Genomic DNA, 26210 nt, shown 5'->3' on the forward strand with positions numbered 1-26210 from the left:
TCATTATGTTTCAACAGCTGTATACTACTATCCCTGTATGGATGTTATATGATTTCTATCTTTGTTGTCGGTCTGGCTCAGGTTAAACTCTTTGTGAAACATGAACAAACACAAACAATGAATGCCCCAAAACTTTCTTTTATTCTCCAGTTTGACAGTCAGTCAAACTGGAAACGGAAAAACGGAAAAAGAACATAAATAAACTACTTTTAATGTAGATTTTCTTTAGGGCTTTATTACGTGGTATTGGATCGGTGCATAAACTCCAGTACTTCCCGATACCGATACCAGCGTTTTAGGCAGTATCGGAGCCGATACCGATACTGGTATCGGTATCGGAACATCTCTAGTTGCAAGTATGGTTACAGTTTTTAAAAACTTCATGCAGACAGCGTTTGCTGCGATATGATATTAATGGCGAGGCGAAAGCAGTCGCGGTTCTGTTGACGTTACACTTCTTCTGAGACAAGCAGCAGGCACAGTGGTTTCTGTGCCCTGGTGACTGACTGACAGGCTGAGGTATGAAGGCAAGGCTTTATTTCTACAGCACCTTTCAGCAACAAGGCAATTCAAAGTGCTTTACATGAAACATTAAAGAGCAATTCAAAACAGTCATGATGAAAACATAAAACAGGCTAAAATATACAGTACAAATACAAGAATAAAAGTTACAGTGAGTAAGAAATGAATAATTATTCAATTTAATATGTTGTAGGATTTTTAAATTTCTTTAGAGTGTAACATATTCTAATAAAATAACAATGTTCTAAGTACATAGGATGAATAGGTTTGGAATTATTTTTACAACTGAAATAATTGTTTTGTAATTACAGAGGGAAAGTACCGAAAAAAGTACCGTTGGGTACTGGAACAGAATTTCAGGTATCGATATTGGTTCAGATGCGAAAGGTACCCAATCCTAAGGGTAGTAGCCTAAATAATGCATGTTTAATTAGGGCCCGAGCGCCGACAGCGGCAAAGGCCCTATTGAAACTGAAGGAATTATTAGGCTTGTTCGAGATGAGCTGCGCCTCGCCTGTAAAGTAGACGAGAGCAGGCGGCAGCAGCCGGGGGCGGTGACAAAAATCCGCTCTCAAGTCGGACAGTTTTCTAGCTGATGCCAGCAGCCTTCAGGCTGAACAGGAAGTGACAGAAACACTGTGGTCCGATTCCGATTTAATAAAATGTTATCAGACCCATATATCAGCTCCTACACAGTCTCCAGTTGTTTTTATTATCCAATCCAATTTTATTTATAGAGCGCATTTCACAGATAAGAAACCAACAAAGCGCTTTACAAGGTACATACAAACATACATTGGGTAAAGAAAATACAGCATGACATGAGGAGAGACGAGGAGAAAAAGGCAACTCCCAGACTATGCCCCCACTAGGAGCACAGTATGGGAACAGGAAAAAAACACCTCAGCAACATAAGCACATAACCACAGACAGAGTAGCTGTCAAAATTCTCTACATGCGATCTGTTGCTGATTTTCATTAACAACACACTGTAGATGATCTGTAATCTGAACAGATTTAGTCTCTCTGACTTCTAAACATAACTATCAGCCACACTACATGTGTTCTGTTCAGAATAAGCTTTTAAATCAGACAAATAGCAGTTAAAATTCCTCCGATTCAAACTCAATAAAAGTTTCCGCCTGCCTCCGCCTGGCTCTTGCAGCTGGCTCTGCTCTACCTGCGTCTCAGAACTGCGGCCGCCTTGGTCTCGTGAGATTATCGTTGCCCACGTGTGCATGACGTCAGAGCAAGTCGGGATCAAGTCGGACACAAATCTAACTTGCACGCAACGGGCGGCGATCACCGGTGATCGATTCTGCGCAGATCTGACTCATCCCGAATGAGCCTATTCTTTCTTTCTTTTTCCCGTCAAATGAATTGGCTTTTTGAGGGGCTTAACATATTCAAAAACTCACCAAATTTGGCGGTCGCATCAAGCCTGGTGAAAATTTACGTATTTTAAGGGTTTCGCGAATAGGGGCACAAAAATGGCCTGCAGTGCGTTTAACGTAGACTCACGAAACTTGGTACACATATGTAACATGTCAAGATGTACAAATAACTTTTTTAGAGCCATACCCTAAACCCAACAGGAAGTCCGCCATTTTGAATTGAAAATTCGAAATTAGTGTGATTTTGGCCATTTCCACATGTTGTACTTTAACGAACTCCTCCTAGAGATTTCATCCGATCAACTTCAAACTCGGTCTGTGCCATCTTAAGACGTTAAAGAAACAGGTTATGAAACTGTCTCAATTTAATACTGATAGACGGCAGTGCAGCCCATCATGGACAGACAGCAGTCAGAGCTCTAGGACCGCTTCTCGCTGCGCCGACAGTCCGGCAGCATGGTCACTGGGAGAGTCCGGTACAGCCTGACTTTGCACAGTAAAACTGAGATCCCATTAGCGCTAGCAGAGTGTTCAGATCCAGTATAAAAAAAATGCATCTTAGCTGGTTTATCAGCGCCAGCCGCATATGTAAAATATATCAGTTGTGGATGAGAGGGAGATGGTGCTGGCACTGGTGATTTTCTTTTGGCGCTGGCTATAAACCTCTTTGGGGGCACCAAAACTTTCTCTATGCAGGAAAAACCCTGCAAATATTTTCACAACTGGTTTCCATGTTAACTTGCCCTCCTCAGTTGAGACTGTAAAGTTTACTAAATGTTGGCAGTAACACAGTGTGCATACATCTAGTAAACTTGGTGTATAATCATATATATGTAAATGTATAATTACTATTGAAAGCTTGCCCTGCCTTTTCCATGCCCCTCTAGCTAACAGAATGTAAAAGTCCTTAAACTGGGTAACATCTTTGATAATTTCTTATTTACTTAAGTGAGCTTACTTAAGTGAGCTCACAAACGGATATACTTTGCAATATGAAATTAACTTCTTGCAGACTGTCCTGAAAGGGGGATCCCTTGTGTGGAACATATTGGCAGCCAAAAAGGTACCAGCTGGTAGCACCACATAGACGGAAAGTCAATGTTTATGTTATTTGCATAAATCTGACAGCTGGAGTCTCTTTTGCAGTCCGTGATTTTTGTGTTTTTTTTACCCTAACAACCGCTGTACTGACTGTACAGACAATGTTGCCAGGTGCTGAAAACAATTAATTCATACAACTTTTTATTTATACTCGAGAGATCATTGAGGGGCGGCCCTCATTCACAATGACATCAAGTTACAAAGACAAAGAAAACAACACCGAGAAGGAATCAACACCATGATGAACATATTTTTTTATTTAACCTTTATTTAACCAGGTAGGCCGTTAACAACAGGTTCTCATTTACTACGGCGACCTGGCCAAAAAAAATGTAAGAGTACAAGACATTCAACATAGTACAAGAAAACAGAATACAATAGGCTACAAAGGTATAGATTAAGTAGGCAGTTTAAGTAAGTCAATGGATATGCAAAAGTGGTATGGTGATAACATAATATACATGAAATAGATGGTCTATAACACTGCTGAGATGTAGTAAAGAGTCAGAGTACAGTTAGTGCAAAATTAAATTGTGGGCAAGATAGTGATGTAGATCCAGTGATCAGTTATAACGCAGTATGTATAAATAGTCTATATGAATGCTGAGAAGTAATGAAGTCAATATACAGTTAGTGCAAGATGTAGTTAAGTTAGTGATGTGGATCAGTAATAACACGGTAAACATAAACTGTCAAAATGCTGAATATAGAAAAAGAGGCAATATACAGTTAGTGCAAATATTTGTATAGGTAGTGAGGTAGAAACATGAATAACACAGTATACATGATATAACATATGAATGTTAAATGCAGAGATGAAGTAGAGAGTCAATGTACAGTATGTGCAAAGTGTACTAGATAGTGATGTTGAACAAGCGTAGCACAATTATATATGAATAGACAGAAATATTTAAATGCTGAAATGCAGTAAAGAGTCAATATATAGTTAGTGCAGGTTGTGGTCTGAATAGCGAAATAGGTGTAGTAATGAGTGGTAGATGTACAAAAAAGAAAAAGATTGTGTGACAACAAGGTGTTGTAACAGTGGTGGGGAGAAATACAGTTTTGCATACCGGGGCAAGTGTGAGGTGCGAGGTGCAAAAGCACGTAAACAGATATCTGCAAATGTGCAAAGGGGCTTGTCAGAGACAGTGGGATAGGGTGTGCAAAAATAATACATGAAAGATGAACAATTAGCACATGCAGTGATCGGACAGGAGCTTGGTCAGACGTACTTTAAAGGTAGTTAGTGGGATAAGGGTTTTGAGCTTCAGGGTTTTTTGTAGCTTATTCAAGTCATTTGCAGCTGAGAACTGGAAGGAGTGGCGGCCAAAGGAGGTGTGCGCTTTTGGGGTGACCAAGGAGATGTAACTACTTGAGGGTAGGACTATTGTGACCAGTAAGCTTAGGTACGGCGGGACTTTGCAAAGCACGGACTTGTAAATGAGTTGGTACCAGTGAGTTAGGCGTCAAGTGTGTAGCGAGGGCCAACCAACTAATGCATAGAGGCTGCAGTGGTGGGTGTTAAGAGGGGCTCTGGTCACAAAACGTATGGCACTGTGATAGAGAACATTTTCATTTTCACCAAAGCGAGTTTGGCAGCGTGAGTGAAGGAGGCCCTGTTGCGGAATAGAAAACTGATCCTGGACTTAACTTTAGATTGAAGGTGGATTATGTTTTTGCTGGAAGGCGAGGGATCTGTCTAGCCAGACACTTAAGTATTTGTACACTGTCACATTTTCTAATTCCAACCCATCGAGCGTGGTGATGCTGATCGGATGGGCAGGGGTAGGCAGTGATCAGTTGAAAAGCATGAACTTGGTTTTGCCGGAGTTTAGAAGTAATTGGAGGTTTCAGAAGGAGTGCTGTATAGCGTAGAAGCTCTCCTGGAGGTTTGATAGCACATTATCTAATGAGGGGCCGATTATGTACAGGATTTGTGAGGGCCCGGCAGCCACGTCATTGATGTAAAGAGAGAAAAGTGTCGGCCCAATAATTGAGCCTTGTGGCACCCCCATAGAGACAGCCATAGGTCCAGACAACAGGCCCTCAGATTTAACGCCCTGGACCCTATCAGAAAAGTAGTTACGTCGTGGGAAAACCCAATGATATTGAGTCTGTCGATGAGAATATGATGGTTGGGATTCAAGATGGTTGGTAGTCTGTTTATTGACCAAGCTTTCGAAGACTTTCGAGAGACAGCGCAAGATAGATATGGGTCTATAGCAGTTTGGGTCAAGGGTGTCTCCCCCTTTGAAGAGAGGGATGACTGCGGCAGATTTCCAATCTCCAGGAATTTCTGAAGATGCGAGAGATAGGTTAAACAGGTTGGTAATGGGGGAAGCGATAATACTTGCAGATCATTTTAGGAAATAGGGGTCCAGATTGTCTAGCCCAGCTGATTTGTAAGGGTCCAGATTTTGCAACTCCCTCAGCACATCCGCAGTCAGGATTGGGGTGAAGGAGAAGCGTGGTGGGGGGTGTGGATGTGTAGCTGCGGGGGTTGTGGGACAGTTTACTGGGGGTCCGGCCGCCAGATGGAAAGCATGACTAGCTTCAGCAAAGTGCTTATTGAAGTTTTCTAATATCGTAAGCTTGTTGGTAGTAATAGTATTACCAGATTTCAAGGCCGTGGGCAGCTGGGAGGAGGTGTTCTTGTTCTCCATAGTTTTTACAGTGTCCCAGAACTTTTTTGAGTTTTTACTGCAAGAGCCAAATTTCAATTTGAAGTATTAGAAGTATTGAGCCTTAGCTGCCCGAACTGCCTGGGTGTACCGGTTCCTGGCTTCTTTAAAGAGTTACATATTATGGGGGTTGCTTGAGGCTAATGCGGTTCGCCACAGGATATTTTTATGTTGATTGAGGGCGGTCAACTCTTGGGTGAACCAGGGGCTATATCTACTTTTGGTTCTAAACTTTTTAAATGGGGTGTGCTTATTTAGGACAGAGAGGAAATCGGTTTTGAATGATATCCAGGCATCTTCCATTGTCGGAATGAGGTTAATGCTCTCCCAGGCTACAAGGTTCAGGTCAGTCAGAAATGCTTCTTCACAGAAGTGTTTTAGACAGCGTCTGACAGAGATAAGTTGTGGACGTTTGACCGCGGACCAATTACGGATGCATGCAATCGGGCAATGATCACTGAGATCCTGATTAAAGACAGCTGGGGTGTAATTAGAGGGCAGATTGTCAGTGTCAATGTGGGTGCACTTGTTTACTGATTTGAGATTGTATCTCGTGGGTTCATTTATAATTTGCGTGAGGTTGAGGGCATCAAGGTTAGCGAGTAGAGTGGCTGGGGGGTTGAGCATGTCCAGGTTTAAATCTCCTAACAATACAAATTCAGCAGTTAGATGGGGGGCGATTCATTTGCAAATGGTGTCCAGGGCCCTGCTTGGGGCTGAGGGGGTCTGTAACAAGCCACAACAGTAATAGCCTTATTCCTAGAGAGTTTGATTTTCTCAAATTGTTTGGGTGTAGACCTGGATAGAATGACTGAGCTCTGTAGGCGCTCTCTACAGTATATTGCAACACTTCCCCCTTTAGAGATTTTATCTTGACGGAAAACGTTATAGTTGAAATTTCTGAGTTATTATTGTTTCCTGAGCCAGGATTCAGATACGGCAAGAATATCAGGGTTGGCTGAATGAGCAAGCGAGGTGAATGAATCACATTTAGGAAGCAGACTTCTGATATTAAGGTGCATAAAGCCGAGATTTTTACAATTGCAGAAATCCGTAAATGAAAGCACCTGGGGAGTAGCGAAGGCACTGGGGCCTGGGTTTGGCTCTATGTCTCCTGAGGAGCAAAGGAGGAGCAGGATGAGTATGTGACCCATAGCTTTAGTTAGTGGAGTGAAAATAAAATTATGGGTTTGTGGGTGTAAATTCAGGGCCGTGAGGGAGGTGAGGGGAATGACGGGGTGAAAGGTTAATGTGGGTAAACCTAGGTATTTAGTAACAATGAAGGAGATTGAATCACTGGACAGGTAAGATAAACAACAGTCAGGTTACAATGATTGTAAACTGACTGTTACAATCATTGTTGGGTACAATGATTGTTGTCCACCTCGTGTAGGCCTGAGGACAGCGGGGGTAGCTGCTAACAGCGGCTAGATTGCTAGCTAACTAGCTCGGGGTCGGCGATGCAGAGAGAGTGTAACAAAAGTAATCCAGAAGAATAAGTCCTGTAATACAGCAACATAGTCTGGTGGTGAATGATAATCCTACCCGATTGGGCCTGAAGACAATGAACAGCAGCAGACGATGAACAGCAGCAGACGATGAACAGCAGCAGACGATGAACAGCAGCAGACGATAAGCAGCGGCTAGGCAGCTGGCTGGCTATTCCTTTGTCCTCCGGCTGTCTAGCTGGCAGCTGGCGGTCGGAGATACGGCAAAGTTCCAAAAGTAGTAGAAAGGGGTGCGCATTAATATACCGGGCGATTTGCTCAGACTGGATGCCAAATGTCCAAAAGTCACAAGTGAGTTGATTTTCTATTGTTGTATGCACAAGATATTAGCATCCTCAAGGAGCTCGTTAATAACAATGCGTCGCACGTTGACCCCAGCACTCAGTCCAAGTTATATGACATCACTCTTATAGTCCTATATCTTGATCAAAGCCACGTAGCAGCAGATGTCCCAGCATCTGGCACACGCACCTCCCTTGTAGCGATAAGTGTTTGGCACTGCGGTAGCTCTTGGTTTGCGCGACTTATAGAAACACCGTAACTTCTGGCCAGAGTTGTGGCTCATACTTTTTGCCCACCTCTTTGCTCCTGGCGGTTATTTTGAAGGAGTTGAACCGACTTTGAGCAGTGTGTCTATCTTCTGACAAATTACATCGCGACAGTTTGTCGTTACTGGCTAGTGTCTCTGAGTCTAAGTCAGAACTTTGTAGAGAAAACACTCACCATCTTAGTTTTTAAAACTCTTCTCCCAGCGCTTGTTCCAATAATGCTGCTTGTCTTCTTTTCTCTGGAGAATTCAGGCAGGGTTTGGTCTCCATAGTGACATTCCCAGGGGCATGTTTTGGACTGCTGCCCTCTTTTACAACACGGCTCCATTTAGGTGGCTGTACCACATCGCTATCTCGCTCCGCGTTTGAGGCTCTCTCCGCTACGCTGGTATCCAGAACCGAGGCTACAAGAGCCTGGGTTACACTCTCGGAACTCTGGCTTGGTGTCTCTCCTCTGTTTAGGTCAGGTTTCACAATCAAACACAAGTGTTGGGTTATATCCGCTGTTACCATGCGGACATCCTCACAGATATTTGTCTCCACACACCGCCTGTTTCATAGTTGAAATATCTATGTTTAGAAGTTGGATTTCGTTTCAAGCAAGGCTGTTGAAAGTCACAGGTGGAAGTTCGTTTAAGTAGTGGGACAGAAAGTAAGGAATGTTTTTACCAGCCTCGTTAAGTAGTTTAAAACCGCTATTAACGTCTTTTGCGGCCCTTAATGTGCTACAAAGCGTTGAGTGGCGCTTGGGCAGAGTTCAAAAAGAACTTTCTTAGAACTCTCAATCCACTCTGACCCGAACTGGTTCACCAGTAAAATAACGTCGTCCTGGATAAGAGTTTTCATTTTGACAACAAGGAAGTTTAAGAGTTCATCTTTCACAATAATGTTATCATCGACTGCATTGTAGATTTCTGGTTTTGTTGGAGGTTTACTCAGAGCAGCTGCCTCTCTACCAGCCGCCTCCGCTATCTTGACTTATCATTTACATGCTGGATGCTTAGATGCTGGAAAAGAATGAGAAACCAGATTCCATTGTGTGTTTTAAGTGACCCATTTAAAGTGAATCACAGGTTTTCAATTTCAAGACTCATCTCGACCCCTTTGACTCACTGTATAAAAGGACGGCAGGCAGCCCTCCACCTATAGAGGATTAATCATCAAGCTAATACTGAAGCAAATGCCGCCATGTTCTGTTGTAGGTACACCCATTGCCATAAACGGGTTTGGAAATATTGTTTTGTTACAGATACAGTTACGAGAACACTTAAAAAATACAGGTCCAGAAATTGTTTTAACCAAAACCATGTCCCATTGGTTGTGCTAAGTGTTGACTCTGAAGCAGCTGGCATCATAATAAGCATATATTTAAGATAATTTTTCTCTAGTTAAATAGAGACGGTGAGTCAGTTTAAACTGAAGCAAGCAGTGACATATACAAATGCAATACGAGCAATAGGAAAATCTCCAGGGATAGTCTCAGATTATAAAAATGAATCTTGTTCCCAAGCATCTTTTGTTGTGGCCAGTGTTGCAGGGTTGATATGTTGAATAATGATCGGTCCTCTTAAAGGCCACTTGGAGGAAGAACCATTAATGATCTATGTTTCATGACAAAACTTTGGGCTTTTAAGTATCTATACATATTATGGAATGTTGTGATTTCCAACTAAATTATCAAATGAAACGAAGGTGAAATGTCTTTAATTTCTTAAAACCATATATAATTATCATATATATTTATCATATATCATATATTATTATCACCAAACAATATATAGTCTTCATTTTGAAATTGTAATCCCTTACCAATGAAATAATTGTTTTAAAGAGAACTGTAGTTCCTGTGTTTTCTGTATTTACAGTGTGTTTCTAAAATCTAATATATAATATGTGTATAGTATTGTCAAGTATGTGTGTTTGTTTTCTGCATCTGTTTATGCTTTGTGACTTGTCCTGTGGTGGGCTTCCTCTGCCACCATTAACAGTACTTGACCAATCTTCTATAACTCACCACTAATTATAAATGGTTGTTAAAGTCAATAGGAAACAGAAATTAGCAGTTATCCATCTAACTTGGTTTGACAGTTTTCTGTTTATGATTCAAGGATGATGCAGTGTTTTTCTGTGACCACAAATTGATGTCAACATCAGAGGGAAGATTTGTTCCATTAAACAAGGCTAGCACAATGTGTTGCTATAGATATACAATGTGGGACAAACCTCGTTGTGTGCCCACTAATTATACTGTTAAAAGAATTCTAATTAACCAGCCAGTCAGACATGAAACACCACCAGATGGTGACTGGTAATGACACAGCAGATAGACAGTCAGGGCTTTCCACTGCTGATGTGACAGAGGATCCTTCATTGTTTTTCCGGTATATACACTGACACATTCATAGAGACAGACAAACACACTTACATCTCCATTTACAAGTTCACCTCGGTGCTGATCTTCAGTGCACTGGGCAGCTATCAAAGTGTAAAGTATACATGAGATAGATTGAAATGTGATGGTTGGAACCCCTTCCTGAGGAGGTTTGAGACACATTCCTGCTAGATGTTGAAAAGTTGTAACTGAATGCATCTTTCCTCCGCTGTACTGCCATACTAAGCATCCAAGGTCTAATGTCAGCTAAAGTTAGCCTGTTACACTGAAACAAGCCCTCCAGCAGTTTGAACAAATATGATCATATAGAAGGCACAACTGTTGTAGCACTGATCTGATCCCTGATCAGTTTGAGCTCTGAATGTGGCTGAGGGAGAGATGGGAGGGTTAGCCTGTCAACAGATTAGAAATACCATTTGTCCATGTGTTGGTGTAAGTTAAGAGGTAGCTGTTAGCTAACTAGCTGTTATTAAACACATTCAACTGCCAGTTAATGAACAGCTTCAGATGTACTATCAGCACCAATGTCTGGATCTGCATGTAGCCTGGGAAACGCATTTGTGATCCCACCAATGGAGACACATAAATATATGGAGATGTTTATACTGCGTAGTAGAGAATAAGTGAAACAGCAGAGAATAAAAGACAGCTGTTCCTACACAACATAACATACAGATGTACTAATACTAAGAAATATATTCATACGGGACAAATCACATCAAGCTATTGATGACACCATTGGAAAACGGGACAATGAGCTCTTAAATTTCTTAGCCTTTCACCTCAGGACAGATGGCAGCAGCCTGAAATCATAGGACAGCGGGGAGACTCTGACTCTGTGTAGAAGGGATACTACATCACAATTCTCTTTAGTATCTGCTTATTTTTCAAAATGAGGGACCAAAACCAGCAGATAAAAGAGAAAGTTAAAGCAGACTTGATGAATCTCGAATAAAACATTTTCAAAAAAGATGTATCCACATTAAAACTTTTCAACTTCCGATAAAAGTACATTGGCTGGTGGGCCTTAGCAAAAACCCTGTCTGTGTTGGCTCAAATGTCAGGTTATGGTGTATATGTGTACCCAGATATTTTACTATATTGTACTTAACTTCAACAGCCTGGCCATGAACAAAAACAGAAGAATTTCTTTCTTAAATCAATGATTATTTGGTATAGTTTTCCATGGAAAAGAAAGTGTCCAATGATAGTCTGTAAAAGCTACTGTAGGGGAGACCAGCGTTGGTTGTCACACGTTTTACTCTTGTGGGAATTGCTCATCATTAAAACATCTTCCAATAGTCATTCCTACGTTAAATGAAAGCTCATGACGTTGCCCTAAATTGGTATCCCTTTTATCTTCACAATGTATTTTACCAACAAGTAATAAACCTTAAAAGACACTCATCATATAATAAAAATGACAAAGTATCTCCTCATCTTAATGTTTTGTGTGTGTTCCACAAAATGACCAGTGCGGGATGACAGGACAACTATTTAATATCACATAAGCTGCCGCAGTGGCCTCTAGTGTAGCTGTAATAAGCAGTGTGACAACCAACCCCAGTCTCCCCTACAGTGCTGGAGGAAACACTGAATATATATTTGGTTAAGATGGCTGACGAGTGTTGAGATGTTTTAACATCTCGTTAGATTCAGTGCAGAAATATTGGTATTGTTGGCATTTCAACTCTTCATCTATTATATTATTTAACAATATATATATTATTATATCATTAAACAATATATAATGACTTAATTTTGAAATTGTAACCCCTTACCAATGAAATCATTCTGTTGTAAAGGTAACTTTAGTTCAGTTGGCCAGTTTTTTGTATTTACAGTGTATTTAAAAAAAAAAGTGTATAGTATTGCCAAGTATGTGTGTATGTTTTCTGCATCTGTTTATGCTTTGTGACTTGTCCTGTGGTGGGCTTCCTCTGCCACCATTAACAGTACTTAATATAACTCACCACTAATTATAAATGGTTGTTAAAGTAAATGGGAAACCAAAATTAGCAGTTTGTGAAACATTGTGACCACCAAACCCCATCACAGGGTAATAATAATTACAAATTAAAGCTGCTAGCAGCGTTGGGCGGGCCCTCGCTCCTCTGCGCGGTTATTGGCGGATGCCGCTCCTTGCGACCGTGCATTTGCGCTGCACTCAGACACTGCAAATCATCACCAATGAAAAGGGAACTCTCTGCTGAGTTCAGTGATACCTCACACAATAGTGTACATCAAACGGGTCATAAGTTATAAAAAAGGGGGCGTGACTACAGCATAGGGGGTGGGTCAAAACATCAGCAATCAAAAAGAAACTCTCTGCTGAGTTCAATGATACGTCACACAAGACTCTACCTTAAATGGTTCAAATGTTATGAAAGGGGGTGTGGCCTGAGTAAGTGGGCATGGTTATATTATAGGGGGCGGATCAGTATCACATGTAGACCACACATAAGTTTCATGTAAATTGGATGATGTTTGTCATATAAGGCAGATTTCCTGGTGCCAGCGGGGGGGCGCTATGACCAAAAGTCAATTTTGGCCTGTAGGTGTCCTCAGGCCTGGACCCTTGTCAAGCGTGAGAAATGTCTTTGTTCATCGATAAATGCTCAAAATTCTTTTAATAATTTTTCATCGTTAAGGTTTTAAGATGATACAGACCGAATTTGAAGTCGATCTAATGAAATCTCTAGGAGGAGTTCGTTAAAGTATAGCACCTTGACTTTTAGGCCTACTTCCTGTTGCCACTAGGGGGCGCTATGACTTTAAGTAAATATCGGCCTTTATTTGTCCTCAGGGTTGGACTCTTATAAATCCTGAAAAGGTTCGAGCCAGTTGGACAACGTACACTCGAGTTACACCCACTTCCTGTTTGGATGGCGAAACGCACAAAATGGCCACCCCGCCACGGCCACGCCCTATGACGAAATGTTTTTCTTTAAATAACTTTTCATCTTCAACGTCTTAAGATGGCACAGACCGAATTTGAAGTTGATGGGATGAAATCTCTAGGACAGGGGTCGGCAACCTTTTTGATATGAAGTGCCCTTTTCAAAATTTCTTGTTTATTAGTGTGCCATGTTAACATTTTTATGACATCACATTAAAATATAATATCCAGGGAATCTGTAATTTTATTCCATAGCAACATTTGATAACATTTATTTCTCATAATCAGGACCTTGTAATTATTATTATTATTATTATTATTATTATTATTATTGTATATTATTATTATTATGGAAACATGGTTTTAGTATGCAGTCCTGATTGGTGGAAAATGGGCTGACAAAAATATCACTGACAAAGAGCCTGAAGCAAAAAGTTGTGGAAAAGCCCAGCTTTAATGATGAATGGACTGATAAGCAGGTCCTGTATGCCTCATTTTCAATGAAGCGATGCTGTGGCAAAATAATAATAACATAACCAGCATCATTATCAAGAATGAAGAACACAAACATAACGATTGCATCATTCACGTGCATATTAAGTAGCCACATGTATTTGTTTTGGTCTAATAATGCATCCATATTTACCGCTCCAGCGGAGAGGATGGTTTCTTCAGACAGCTTAAGTTTATAAGAATTTGTCCAAACTTCAAGATTCCCTGCAAACTAAGAAAAATAGACTACAAACCGACAGCTTTTCTTTTAGCTTGTTTTAAATCAATGCCACCGAAATGACCAATCACACTATGACAGACTCTCCACTTAGCACCACCTGCAATGTTTAATATTAAATTAATGTAAAAAATTAACTGGCAGTCTGGCACACGTGAGTGCTCAGTATTTTTCGTGGGTGCTCAAGCTCCGGAGCCCCCACGGTATCGGCACCTATGAGGTCGGCAACTGTGAACGTTGTAATTTGGCATGCGGATGAGAGAGTGCTTCATTATTTCAACCATGATTTCAACACATCAATAACTCTCTTGCACACATATTGCCAGCGTGCCATTGGTTAAGGTCCCGCGTGCCCATGGTGGCACGCGTGCCTAAGGTTGCCAACCCCTGCCCTAAACCCTTAAAATAGGTAAATGTTCACCAGGCTTGATGGGACCGCCAATTTTGGTTCGGGCCCTATCTCATCTAAATATCATGTTTTGTGTGTGTTCTGGAGAAACACTGAATATTTATTTGATTTAGATGGCTGACGAGTGTTTAGATGTTTTAACGTCTCGCTAGATTCAGTGCAGAAATATTGGTATTGTTGGCATTTCCACTCTCATGGTTCATTTTTCATTCGTGGTTATTTGTAAGACCTGGCTCAGCTGTTTCAAGATCTGAACCAATTTGCTTGGTGTCAAATGTGGTTTTGTCTGCTGGTTGACCTGGTAACGTTGCAGATTTTGCAAAAATGTTTAGACAAAGGTGTGCAACATCTATATATTTATTTTTTAAGATTATTTCTTTGGCATTATGTCTTGATTTGCACCCATGTGGTATGCACCCTAACCCCTTGGCTCCACGTGTGTCCATCTGTCTGCCATGGCCATTCTGTATTCTGTAATATACTTTAATATATATGTATATACGGTATACTTTTTTCAAAAAGTACACTAAGCCCAGCACAGCACAGAGGTGAGGCTCAGGGTGAGTTTCCAGTCTGGTATTTAGTAACACTTAGTACAGAGTAATTAAGACAAATTGTAGGAAAGTGGTGACTCAACAGATGTTTTCCAGGTTATGTTGGACACATTGCATGTGCTCTGTGGTTTCTCCTCCTGTCCTTAGTAACAGTGCCAGAAATCAGACATGCAACGATTCAACTTAAATAAAGAGTTATCACTTTTATCATTGTTATTTTATTAACACACATATGGTTCCTGAAAGACATTGCTTGGCATATCCAAACACCACAAATATCCAAGTGAATATCCAGATTTTCGCTAACAAATTAGAAAAGTTGCTCTTAGCAATGTATGAGCACAAGTATTGTGCTTCTTCCTGTCAGTGCTGGGATAGACTCAGAGATTCTGTGCTGTGTGTGCTCTCCTCCAGGGATCTACCTGCTGGACATGATCTACATCGACTCAGCCTATCCTGCGTCAGACAGTATTATAGAGACAGAGCAGCGGACCAATCAGATGAACAACCTTCTCAGGGTCATCTCCGACCTGCAGATGTCCTGTAACTATGGTAACAAACAAGTAGATTACCTGCTTGCTTTTATCCGCATTTTGATTTCCACTGTTTTAGGCTGTCTCTGCTCTGTTCTTTGCACTTAGTTTTACTGCACACTGAGGAAGCTATGGCCAAAACGTCTGGCATTCTACTCCCCATGTGCTGAACACAAAAACTTTTAACTTAAATCCTTTAACTCGTCAACACTTGGTAACATTAGTTTTGATGAGTCCTGTACTTGATTTTGGTGGACATTCAGAACTAGTATCAGTGAGTCCATGTGTGTGTGCATGCACTCTCATTTTGTATAATGTATTTGTTTCCTAAATCCTATGTGAACTGTCAGATGTGCCTTCTCCCAACCTTTTGTTCTTCAGATTACTTGGTGACCCTGCCACATGTCCAGAAGTATCTATTGTCAGTTCGCTACATAGAGGAACTCCAGAAGTTTGTAGAAGATGACAACTTCAAGTAAGTTTGATCTCAGTGAGTGGCACTGCACGGTTACACTGCGCTAAATGTTTACAGGCATGATGATGTTTTATTTGGCTGTTGACCCTCCCCAGAGGACAAACTCTTTATTGTGGAAACTCTTCAGGTTTCTGCCAGCAGTCTAATGGCCAGATTACCAAGACTCACTAAACCAAACTCTGTCCACTTGGTCAGCACACAAGCTTTTCTCCAGCACATTGGAACATGGAGGGTGGCATGAAATTGGTGGGGATCAGTGCACAGGAAGCAGGATGGAAAAGGACAGGCAGCTGGTTCTATCAATCTCCGCAGGGAGTTCATTCATCCAGCAGGCACTAAAGACTTTCTCAGGCAGCGGCTCCGATCCTGTGCTCAGAAACATGTTTAGCTGTCTGCCATGACCCAGGGCCCACCAGGGCCTCTGGCCCCCAGCCCAGCCCCCGGCCCATGGTAAACTCTAAAAAATTCTACAGCAGTTTAATTAGTAATGGCTGGTTAAACATGAATCAGGTTATTGGGTGAATGAATCTAATCGGTGTATCATGCAGCTATGGTGAGATGGTCACATAGCATTACTGCTAACAGAACACGAGAGAAACCTGATGAAACCGCGATGAGTGTATGATGTAATGTGGACACTACACATGACAGACGGTGTTTGGTGTTGCATGGCACTCCCTTCCTGTTTTTGTTTTTTTGCCAGCTCTTTAAAAAGTCATAAACCAACTCACTAATTAATGACATGTTTATCCACAGTCCCCTCCCCCCCCCACACAATTTCAATAAATACTTTCCATATGTGGTGATGAGTGGCAGAATAACATTTACCACAGAGCCAAATACATTGGGATTATTCCACATGCAAACAGAGCATGTGCAGACTTTTCAGTTAGCATTCTCACTGACCCCAGCAGCTCAGCTTGGCTCTACCTGAATATCCGCTCTCATTAAGTCAAAGGTGTACTGACAGACTTTCAAAAGTGACCTAATTGACAGTGACATGCAGTCATAAGATACAATACCGCAAGGAATTTTATCATGTATCAAAACGATTGGGAGCCATCAGAGCCAGCGGTGAATCTCCTGGATGAGATAATGATGGACCATTATTGGCCAGTCATCTCCACAGCCAGGCTGCTAGCTGCTAACATGGCCATGTGTTTTTGTGGACACTCCTGTTGTGTGTACTGTGGGATTATTTGTTTTGTGGTTGTTGAGCGCACCAAATTGAAATGATTGAATCTTAATATCATAGCAGTAATTGTTTGATGTATCTGGACACTAGTGACTCTCAGCTGATTGGCCGTTGTGTCTCATGGAAAGCGTTTGTGTTGCAGACTGTCTCTGAAGATTGAACCTGGCAACAGTTCCCCTCGCATTGCTTCGTCTAAAGAAGACCTGGCAGGTAAGACACCCCATGGCAGAGCTACACTGATGCAATGGCCTCCCAGTGGTTTGTCCTTTAGAGGAAACAGAAAGGGAAGAGGGGGGGTGTCCCCTAGGTGTCCCCTGGGGGGGAGGATGGTCCCTTGCGGGCTCCTGTGATTTCAGATTATCAATCTGAAAGTTATCCTTGGCATCATACAGTAATCTGTAAATTGTATGCGGTTGAAATCGCAGGCTAGTAAAAGCCCAAACCAACCGGACTATCTGACCAAACGAGGTAGGTGTGAGAGCAACCTAAGAGCCTCATCATGACAGCCTAGCTGATCATCAGCATGGATTACTGTAGATAAGTATTTCTGAATAGATTAGTTACAATCAGAACAATAACTGCATCATTTGACCAATAATTTGAATCGCCATTTATTAATTCCAAATAGCCAAACTGAGCTGCTTCCTACTTCTCCAGATATTTCACATCCATCAGTACATCTAATAACTCCCAGTCTCGACCTGAGGAGGAAATCCAAGCAGATAGTTCCATCATCTCTCTGTCTTCTAAGGGGGCTTTCACACCTACTGCATTTGGTTCGGACTTTAAGACTTTTCGGTTTGATCCGAACCACAATTACAGGTGTGAAACCTCCCCCGGACCACCATCCAGACCAAACAGCCAAAATTTGGTCCGACCAAAACCGGTAGTCTCGGTCCGGATCAAGCTGAACTAAGGTCCGATTCTTTTCTAGTGTGAAAGCATTTTTGGGATGGTTCGGACTTTCGGACCAAATCCAGGAAGCTCCTTTAAAGGAACACGCCGACTTATTGGGAATTTAGCTTATTCACCGTAACCCCCAGAGTAAGACGAGTCAATACATACCCTTCTCATCTCAGTGCGTGCTGTAACGCTGTCTGACGGCTCCAGCATTAGCTTAGCCCAGCACAGATCCTGCAGGTAACTGGTTCCAACTAGCCTACTGCTCCCAATTGTGACAAAAGTGACAAAATAACGCCAACATGTTCCTATTTACACGTTGTGATTTATAGAGTCCCAGCGTGTACAAAAAACAACGTAACATGAGACACAGCCACCTTCTAACAGTAAACAAACCGGGAACTATATTCTCAGAGAGGCTTGCTGCGAGCATATCACTCCGCCCAAGTACTATATTCTTCCGCCTGAGAATATAGTTCCCAGTTTGTTTACAGTTAGAAGACGGCTTTGTCTCATGTTACGTTGTTTTTTGTACACGCTATGACTTCTACAAATCACAACATGTAAATAGGAACATGTTGGTGTTATTTTGTCACTTATTCGGAGCAGTAGGATTACTGGAACCATTACCTGCATGTTCTGCTGGCCTGATGCCGCTGGAGCCGTCAGACAGCCTTACAGCACGCACGGAGATGAGAAGGGTATGTATGGACTGGTCTAACTCTGGGAGTTACGGTGAATAAGCTAAATTCCCAATAAGTCAGGTCAGAGCTGAGTGTGTACAGTACGTGAGCGAGACAGAGAGATGGTGTCAGCGCTCAGAGCAGAGAATAAATCCGCGGTTTACTTGTTAAGTGTTAGTAAATGTACAGTGTAGGTTTCAGTTTGTCTTTGAATAGATATTGCAGCTGCTCAAGCCCCAAGTAAAGTTCCCGTGTCTCACTTCTCAACAACGCAACAAAACAAAAAGAGCGGCGGCAGCACTGCAGTATGAAACAAAAACTTTCCGAATCAAATGTTCCATCCATCCATCCATCCATCCATCTTCGTCCACTTATCCGGTGTCTGGTCGCGGGGGGAGCAGATCCAGCAGGGGACCCCAAACTTCCCTTTCCCTTTCCCAAATGTTACAGTGGAACAAAAATATGAACCTTGGTCCGGACCTTTGTTCGGGCTTCCAGGTGTGAAAGCCCCCTCAAACACCTCAAAGGAGAATTCCGGTGGATTTCAACACGTAGCTCTGTTGTTTGTAAATGTGGAGTACTGTCAGTAGCGAGAAAAACTAAACCAATCGGTGCTGCCTACACCGTGTTATCCTCCTGCTAGCGTTAGCACCCAGGAGGCTGAAACAGGGCAGGTTTTAAACGTGCTTTTAGCCTCTTAACATGTTGGAGATGTCATTACAAGAGCCTACCCATGTGGAGTGGTTCCTTCTGAGTAAACACAGTGAATCTGACCGCAGTAGATGTGAAAGAAATGCATAAAAGTTGTGCTAATTCAGGTTTAGGTGGTAGACTGTGTGCAATGGTGATAGTGCAAAAGTGAACCGTGCAGGGATTGAACAGTGCAGTAGAGTATTATTAAATATTAACTATGACTATGAAATATTAAAATAATAACATATGAACTGACTGATTCAATAAGAATAATATATAATAGGGAATAAGTTAAAAGATGTAGATGTTATGACCACAGGCCAGATTGTGTAGCAGGGCTAGACAGTCAGGTGTACAGCAGACAGAGATATAATGGTGGTAGGGGCTGAGAGAGACAGGCTCATGCTGAAAAGTCCATTTCTCCCCTTCCCCTTTGTGTGGTATTGATGAGTTGGATGGCCCTGGGGACAAAGGACCTCCTCAACCTGTCTGTAGAGCATGACAGTGACAGATGTTCTCAATGCCAATGCCAACAACAGAGCCAGCTTTCTTTACCAGCCTGTTCAGTCGCCCAGCGTCTCTCTTCTTAATGCTATACTATTTATGAAAATATTTGTGTATCTCTTTTCGGTGTTGTAGTTTGTAGACAGTCAGAAGCACTCGTCTTGCCATCTAATGACATCTCCAGCGTGTTAAGAGGCTAAAAGCACGTTTAAAACCTGCCCTGTTTCAGCCTCCTGGGTGCTAACGCTAGCAGGAGGATAACACTGTGTAGGCAGCACCGATTGGTTTAGTTTTTCTCGCTACTGACAGCTCTCCACATTTACAAACAACAGAGTTACGTGTTGAAATCCACCGGAATTCTACTTTAACCTTTCCTCATAGTTATCTCATAACTATCTTGTGATTACCAGATAGAGATTACTGATTACAGATTACTTTATGAGATAGGGAAGTCCTAATTAGAAGATGAGAGCTTTATTTTGTTCCTCAGGGAATGTAATGCCCCTCCGTACTTCACTGCCCTCAGAACTGTTTCTCATCCACACTGTGAATGAAAGCATGTGTCCTCGTGTTTTATAGTCCTGAAACGAGCAGCAAAGGCACCTGGTTGCTCTCCGACGCTGTTGTGTCTTTTTATATTCTGCTCGGTGTGTGAGGGGGATTACATGGAGTTGTGTTTTTCTGTAAATGGGTCCGCCTGGTCAGACTGAGGAAACACAGCTGAGGGAATAAAAACAGCAATAAAATGTAACTAATAATCAGCTTTATTTTAGAGAAATAAGCTCATCTAACTAATAGGCCAGTTCACTCTTTTTTTTCATCCTTTAAAGTCATGTAGAGCAAGTTAACGGCGCAGCTAACAGTCTAACAGCTGTGTCCTCAGGGACAGACCCAGCCGTCTTTCCATTGACTCATATCCCACAGGCTGGCCAGCAACATGACGGCTTTGTTTTTTAATGGTTGCTATAGAAACTACTACTCTCTCCTTCTCAATTCAATTCAATTCAGTTTGCTTTATTGGCATGAACAAAGAAAACATGTTGCCAAAGCAGTTTACAGAAAATACATATATAGTACATATGACATATTAAATAAATACAGTAGGTGTCACATATATTCTGTACTGCACTGATAGTTATACAACATACTACATTACAAAGCAGTTACATAACACAATGTAGTACTTAACAGTTTTGTACAATATAATGACTGTACAATCCTAAACCAATGTGTAATGTTGGGATCTTATAGTGGTGAGTCCCTCAGGTTGTGGCAGGCAGATCCATATTTATTTGCTATTTTGTTGGCTATTTTTCCAAAGTGTAAGTCTCTTAGTGAAGAGAATGTTTCACAGTGGAGGAAGAAGTGTATCTCTGTTTCTATCTCCTCTGTTGAGCAGTGAGCACATATACGTTCCTCTCTGGGCAGCCATGTCTGTCTGAGTCTTCCTGTCTCTACGGCCAGTTGGTGGCCACTGAGCCTGTCTCTCTCTCTCTGACCTGTCTGCCTGAGTGTTCCTGTTTCTACGGCCAGTTGGTGGTCACTGAGCCTGTCTCTCTCTCTCGCTGACATGTCTGTTTGAGTCTTCCTGTCTCTACGGCCAGTTGGTGGTCACTGAGCTTGTCTCTCTCTCTCTCTGACATGTCTGTCTGAGTCTTCCTGTCTCTATGGCCAGTTGGTGGTCACTGAGCATGTCTCTCTCTCTCTGACCTGTATGCCTGAGTGTTCCTGTTTCTACGGCCAGTTGGTGGTCACTGAGCCTGTCTCTCTCTCTCGCTGACATGTCTGTCTGAGTCTTCCTGTCTCTACGGCCAGTTGGTGGTCACTGAGCCTGTCTCTCTCTCTCTCTGACATGTCTGTCTGAGTCTTCCTGTCTCTATGGCCAGTTGGTGGTCACTGAGCCTGTCTCTCTCTCTCTGACCTGTCTGTCTGACCCACTTGGTGGTCACTGAGCCTGTCTCTCTCTCTCTGACCTGTCTGTCTGACCCACTTGGTTGTCACTGAGCCTGTCTCTCTCTCTCTGACCTGTCTGTCTGACCCACTTGGTGGTCACTGAGCCTGTATTTAGTCAGGACCCGTCTCTGCTTTAGATCTCTGACAGTGTGCAGATACTCAGCCAATTTATATTCTCTGTTAAGAGTCAAATAACAATTTAGTCTACTTTGTGTTTTTGTTTGACTTTTCCAATGTTCTAAATATTGATCTTTTGAATGAATCATAATCTGTTGTGTTGCGTTGTGTTGTTTTGAACCAGTGCTGATGGGAGCCTCATTGGTTAGCTTCACCATCAGCTGACTGAGGGCACTGTTTTCAGGATTCAGCTCTTGGGTTTTTAGTGCTTTAAAATGAAGTGTGTCTTTTTGGCTTAAATTAAGATGTGTCCAAAATGTAATAGCTCGTTTCTGTATATTTAGCAGTAATGGGAAACGTCCCAGTTCTACTCGACAGGTGTTATTTGGGGTTTTCCTTTGAACGTTTAGAATTCTTCTACAGAATTCTGTGTGTAGGGTCTCTATCGGGTGCTTGTCCCAGGAGTCATGCTCCAATCTAGTGGGTGGGCCCCAAACTTCACTTCCATAAAGTGCTATCGGTACAATTACACTATCAAATATTTTAGTCCAGATTCTAATTGGGATGTTAATGCTGAACAACTTGGTTTTTAATGCATACATTGCCCTGCATGCTTTTTCTTTAAGTGAATGTTTGGCTTTATTGAAATTCCCTGATGCAGATGTGGTCAGACCAAGGTAAGTATAATTTTGGGTGTGTTTTAATTTGGGTGTTATTCAAAGTAAAATGGTATTTGGTTTCAAGACATCTGGCCTTTTTTTGAAAGATCATAATTTGAGTTTTCTTGAAATTGACCTCCAATGCCCAGTTATGGCAGTATTCTTCCAGGATGGACAGGTTATGTTGAAGACCATCTCTTGTTGGAGACCAAAAAAAATCAGGTCATCTGCATAAAGCAGGTATTTAATCTCTGTGTCTAAGAGTGTGAGGCCTGGAGCTGCTGATCGCTGATTTCTGTACAGGTTGAATAATGCAGGACTTATACAGCATCCTTGCTTCACATCGCGTCCTTGGGTAAAATATTCTGTTCTTTGATTATTAATTTTCACAGCACATTGATTGTGCTTGTACATATATTTGATAAGGTCATACCTTGCCACCTATTCCACTTTGAAGGATTTTGAAGAAAAGTCCTTCACGCCAAATGGAGTCAAAGGCTTTTTTAAATATTTTACCTCACTTTTTTTAGGGTAGACATGTTTGTCAATTAAAGTATGTGAGGTGTATATATGATCGGAGGTTCTGTAACTTGGAAGAAAGCCAATTTGGCATTTACTAAGTATGTTTTTTTTTCTTGAATAAAGGTTAGTATCCTTGAATTTAGGATACTACAGAATATTTTCCCCAGGTTGCTGTTGACACAGATCCCGCTGTAGTCATTAAGGTCTGATTTATTTCCATTTTTGTGGATTGGGGTGATCAGCCCCTGGTTCCAGACATCAGGAAAGCAGCCAGATGTCAGCACCATGTTGAACAGTTTAACAATTGCAATTTGTAACTCGGGGGGTACTGTTTTTCAGCATTTCATTTTTTATGCAATCTGTGCCACAGGCTTTTCTTGATTTAAGAGATTTCAGTTTGTCTGTTAACTCTTTTTGTGTAATTGGATAATCTAATGGATTTTGGTTAGTTTTGATGGCAGATTCAAGATTGTCTAATTTTGATTTAATATAAATTTGGTTTATGTTCAGGTCTTCAGGTGGGATACTTTTGTAAAGGTCACTAAAGTATTTTTCCCAGATGTCTCCATCTTGTATTGCCAATTGTTGTGGCTTTGTGGTTTCTAAACTGTTCAACATGTCCCAGAACTGACCCTGGTCTACTGCGTTTTCAATCTCCTGAAGTGTTTGATTGGTATGGTGGAATTTCTTTAGTCAGGTTAGGGTTAGGGTTAACCCTAACCCTATTTAATGCAGCGTTTTGGAAGATATGGGTAATTTCTTTTGTTGCTTTGTTTACGCCTGCAGATGTATTTTGATAGTGGACTATGTTGAATGTGTTTATTGCATGTTTTATTTCATTTGAGTTCAAAGTGTGTATAAATTGTTCATCACTGTTTGAAGCCCATTTGTATGCCTGATTTAGATTGTACAGTTTACTTGGCTGTTTCTTAGTAGTATCTCTGTTTTTTTTCAAGTACATATTTATTTGGCTGTGATCTGAGAGGGGGGTCTGTGCTCGTACAGTGAAAGCACTGAATGAGGAGGGGTCCATGTCTGAGATGGCATAGTCAACTACACTTTTACCAAGAGCTGAACAGTAAGTAAAGCATCTCCTCTGAACCTCCCATGTAATATATACAGGCCTGAGGCTCTACAGAGATGCACTAACTCTTTCCCATTTCTATTTATTGTTTTGTCAGGGTTGTTCCTCATGACTGTGGTTATGGGGGTCAAAAGTGACGGTCTAAAAACATGCTTATCTCCTGTGTAGTCTATACAGTCAGATTCTGAGCCTGTTCGTGCCTTGAAGTCCCCACACAGAAGTATTTTGCCTTGGGCTAGAAACTGGCAAATCTCTGTCTGTAGAAGTCTTCGTCATTGTATGAGGACGCTGATGGAGGGGTGTATATTGCACACAGATATAAATCTACATCACAAATGCCCACGTCTTTATTAATTTTCAACCAAATGTGGTTTTTGTTTTGTTTGACCGTGCTAATGTGATTGCTTTAACCTGTTAACCCCCACCGGCCCGCCGACGGGCCGGTGGGGGTTAACAGACGTGTTCTGATGTGTTACATAATAGTATTTAACCACAAAAGTTCAAAACTTGTGTCAATATGGACATGCTGTATATCGTTTGATTCGTAAAATTCTCTGCAATTGAATCATTCAGTTCATTTTACTGAAATCATAAGCACCAAAGCATTATTCATTATCTTAGTGCTCATGCTATTTGAAAAAAAAAAAAAAAAAAAAAAAAAAAATGATGCTTCCCTACCTGTACGCTGTCCTAAACGCTCAATCCGCGTCCATTCCTGGCTTATATATATTCCTCTAGTCCGTAAGTGTCCACAGATCAAAAGGATAACAAGGTTTTTTCACAAGAATTAATCCAGGTTATGAATATTGTCCTGTAGAACCCATGCTAATTGTCCGCTAACTGTCTGCTAACCTCATTAGCCGATCTTGTTCCGTCTGAAATAATATATTTCTCCTTGCCCTGCACCGTGTTGCTGGGTATAGTTGTTTTCCTCAGGTTGCTGCCTACACAATGAAATTATCCCCACCTTTTTCTGTTAAGTTTTCACCCCGGGACAACCCCGGTCACCCAAACAAGCGCTCCCACTGTGGAGCGTCAATACGCTGCGTCATCTCTCTGAGCAGCCATCTTAGAAAAAGCTGTCATTGGCTATCAACACGTCAATCATGGCAGTTGTAGCCAATCACATTCCCTTTCCAACGGTATATAGCATGATAGGAATATCCAATGGGAACCAGTCCAAATGAATGGGTAACAGACCTAAGCCCCGCCTCCCAGAGCCAGCATGCGATACATGTGATTTATGAAAAAATATGATCAACAGTGTTTGAATGAATGTAAAAAGGTTTTTTAAGTCATTTTAAGTATTTTGTATGTTTTTTCTAATAGCATAGAAGTGAGTAAAAGCATTTAGCAACATTTGGTCACTTGGAGAAGTTTTTGAGAGGTTTTGGCACACCGGTGACACTTGTTATACCAAATACTGAAAACTCCCTAGCTCCCACTAGGTTAGGACTAGAGTTCTGAAACTTTATATAGGTCTTCTTGACAAGGTGTAGAAGGTTTGTGTTGTGTCCTGCATAGTGTGGCACAAAGTATTTTTTTGTTATTTTTTTTCAAAAATTACGTTTTTTTAGACCGGACCAAAATAACTATTTTGAACCATGTTTGAACTGCTGTAGTGTATGTTCTGTTTTAATCACATGCTAATCAAGCACATGTCTATAAAGTAGAAGAAATTAGGTTTCAAATGATGCCTCATACATGTATTTTGGCCTTACAGTTCTTCTGTTATAAGCGTTTCCCTTTGGGAACGAGAAATAGGCGAAAATCAGGCAAAAGAGGTGGATGTTAACAGGTTAAGCTAGATTAATATTCCTCCAGAGTCTCTGCCACGGTGTACTGTGCTCAGTTTAAGTGAAGGAACTGTAATTTCATTGTAGCCTGAGGGACATTGGGTGATCGTATCAGATCAACTCCACATTTCTAACAGAATTAAAATATCAACATCATTTACGTTATTCAAGAAATCAGGTTCTGTGGTCTTAAGACCAAATGTACTAGAGTACAGACCCTGAATATTCCAAAAGCTTATTTTTAAAGATTTCATTTTTGAGAGAAATGGAGAAATTCAACTAAAAACATGAACAAAACGAAACCGACGAAAAAGGCTAACCTACTGTAACCAATTACTGTGTGTGTGTGTGTGTG

At 41.4% G+C, this 26210-nt stretch overlaps 1 protein-coding gene across 4 annotated transcripts in view; it reads left to right on the forward strand.

The window, feature by feature from the left end:
- The window catches only part of LOC114570600 (ras-specific guanine nucleotide-releasing factor RalGPS1), a 146510-nt gene that overhangs the window by 67886 nt on the left and 52414 nt on the right, over positions 1 to 26210 (forward strand). For all 4 annotated transcript variants that reach the window (XM_028600933.1, XM_028600934.1, XM_028600935.1 and 1 more), the window contains 3 exons: positions 15156 to 15293; positions 15656 to 15749; positions 17087 to 17154. In XM_028600933.1, the coding sequence (XP_028456734.1) occupies positions 15156 to 15293; positions 15656 to 15749; positions 17087 to 17154 (300 nt within the window). The remainder of the gene's footprint in view (positions 1 to 15155; positions 15294 to 15655; positions 15750 to 17086; positions 17155 to 26210) is intronic.

The sequence above is a fragment of the Perca flavescens genome, chromosome 16 (assembly GCF_004354835.1).
Source record: "Perca flavescens isolate YP-PL-M2 chromosome 16, PFLA_1.0, whole genome shotgun sequence".
NCBI lineage: Eukaryota > Metazoa > Chordata > Actinopteri > Perciformes > Percidae > Perca > Perca flavescens.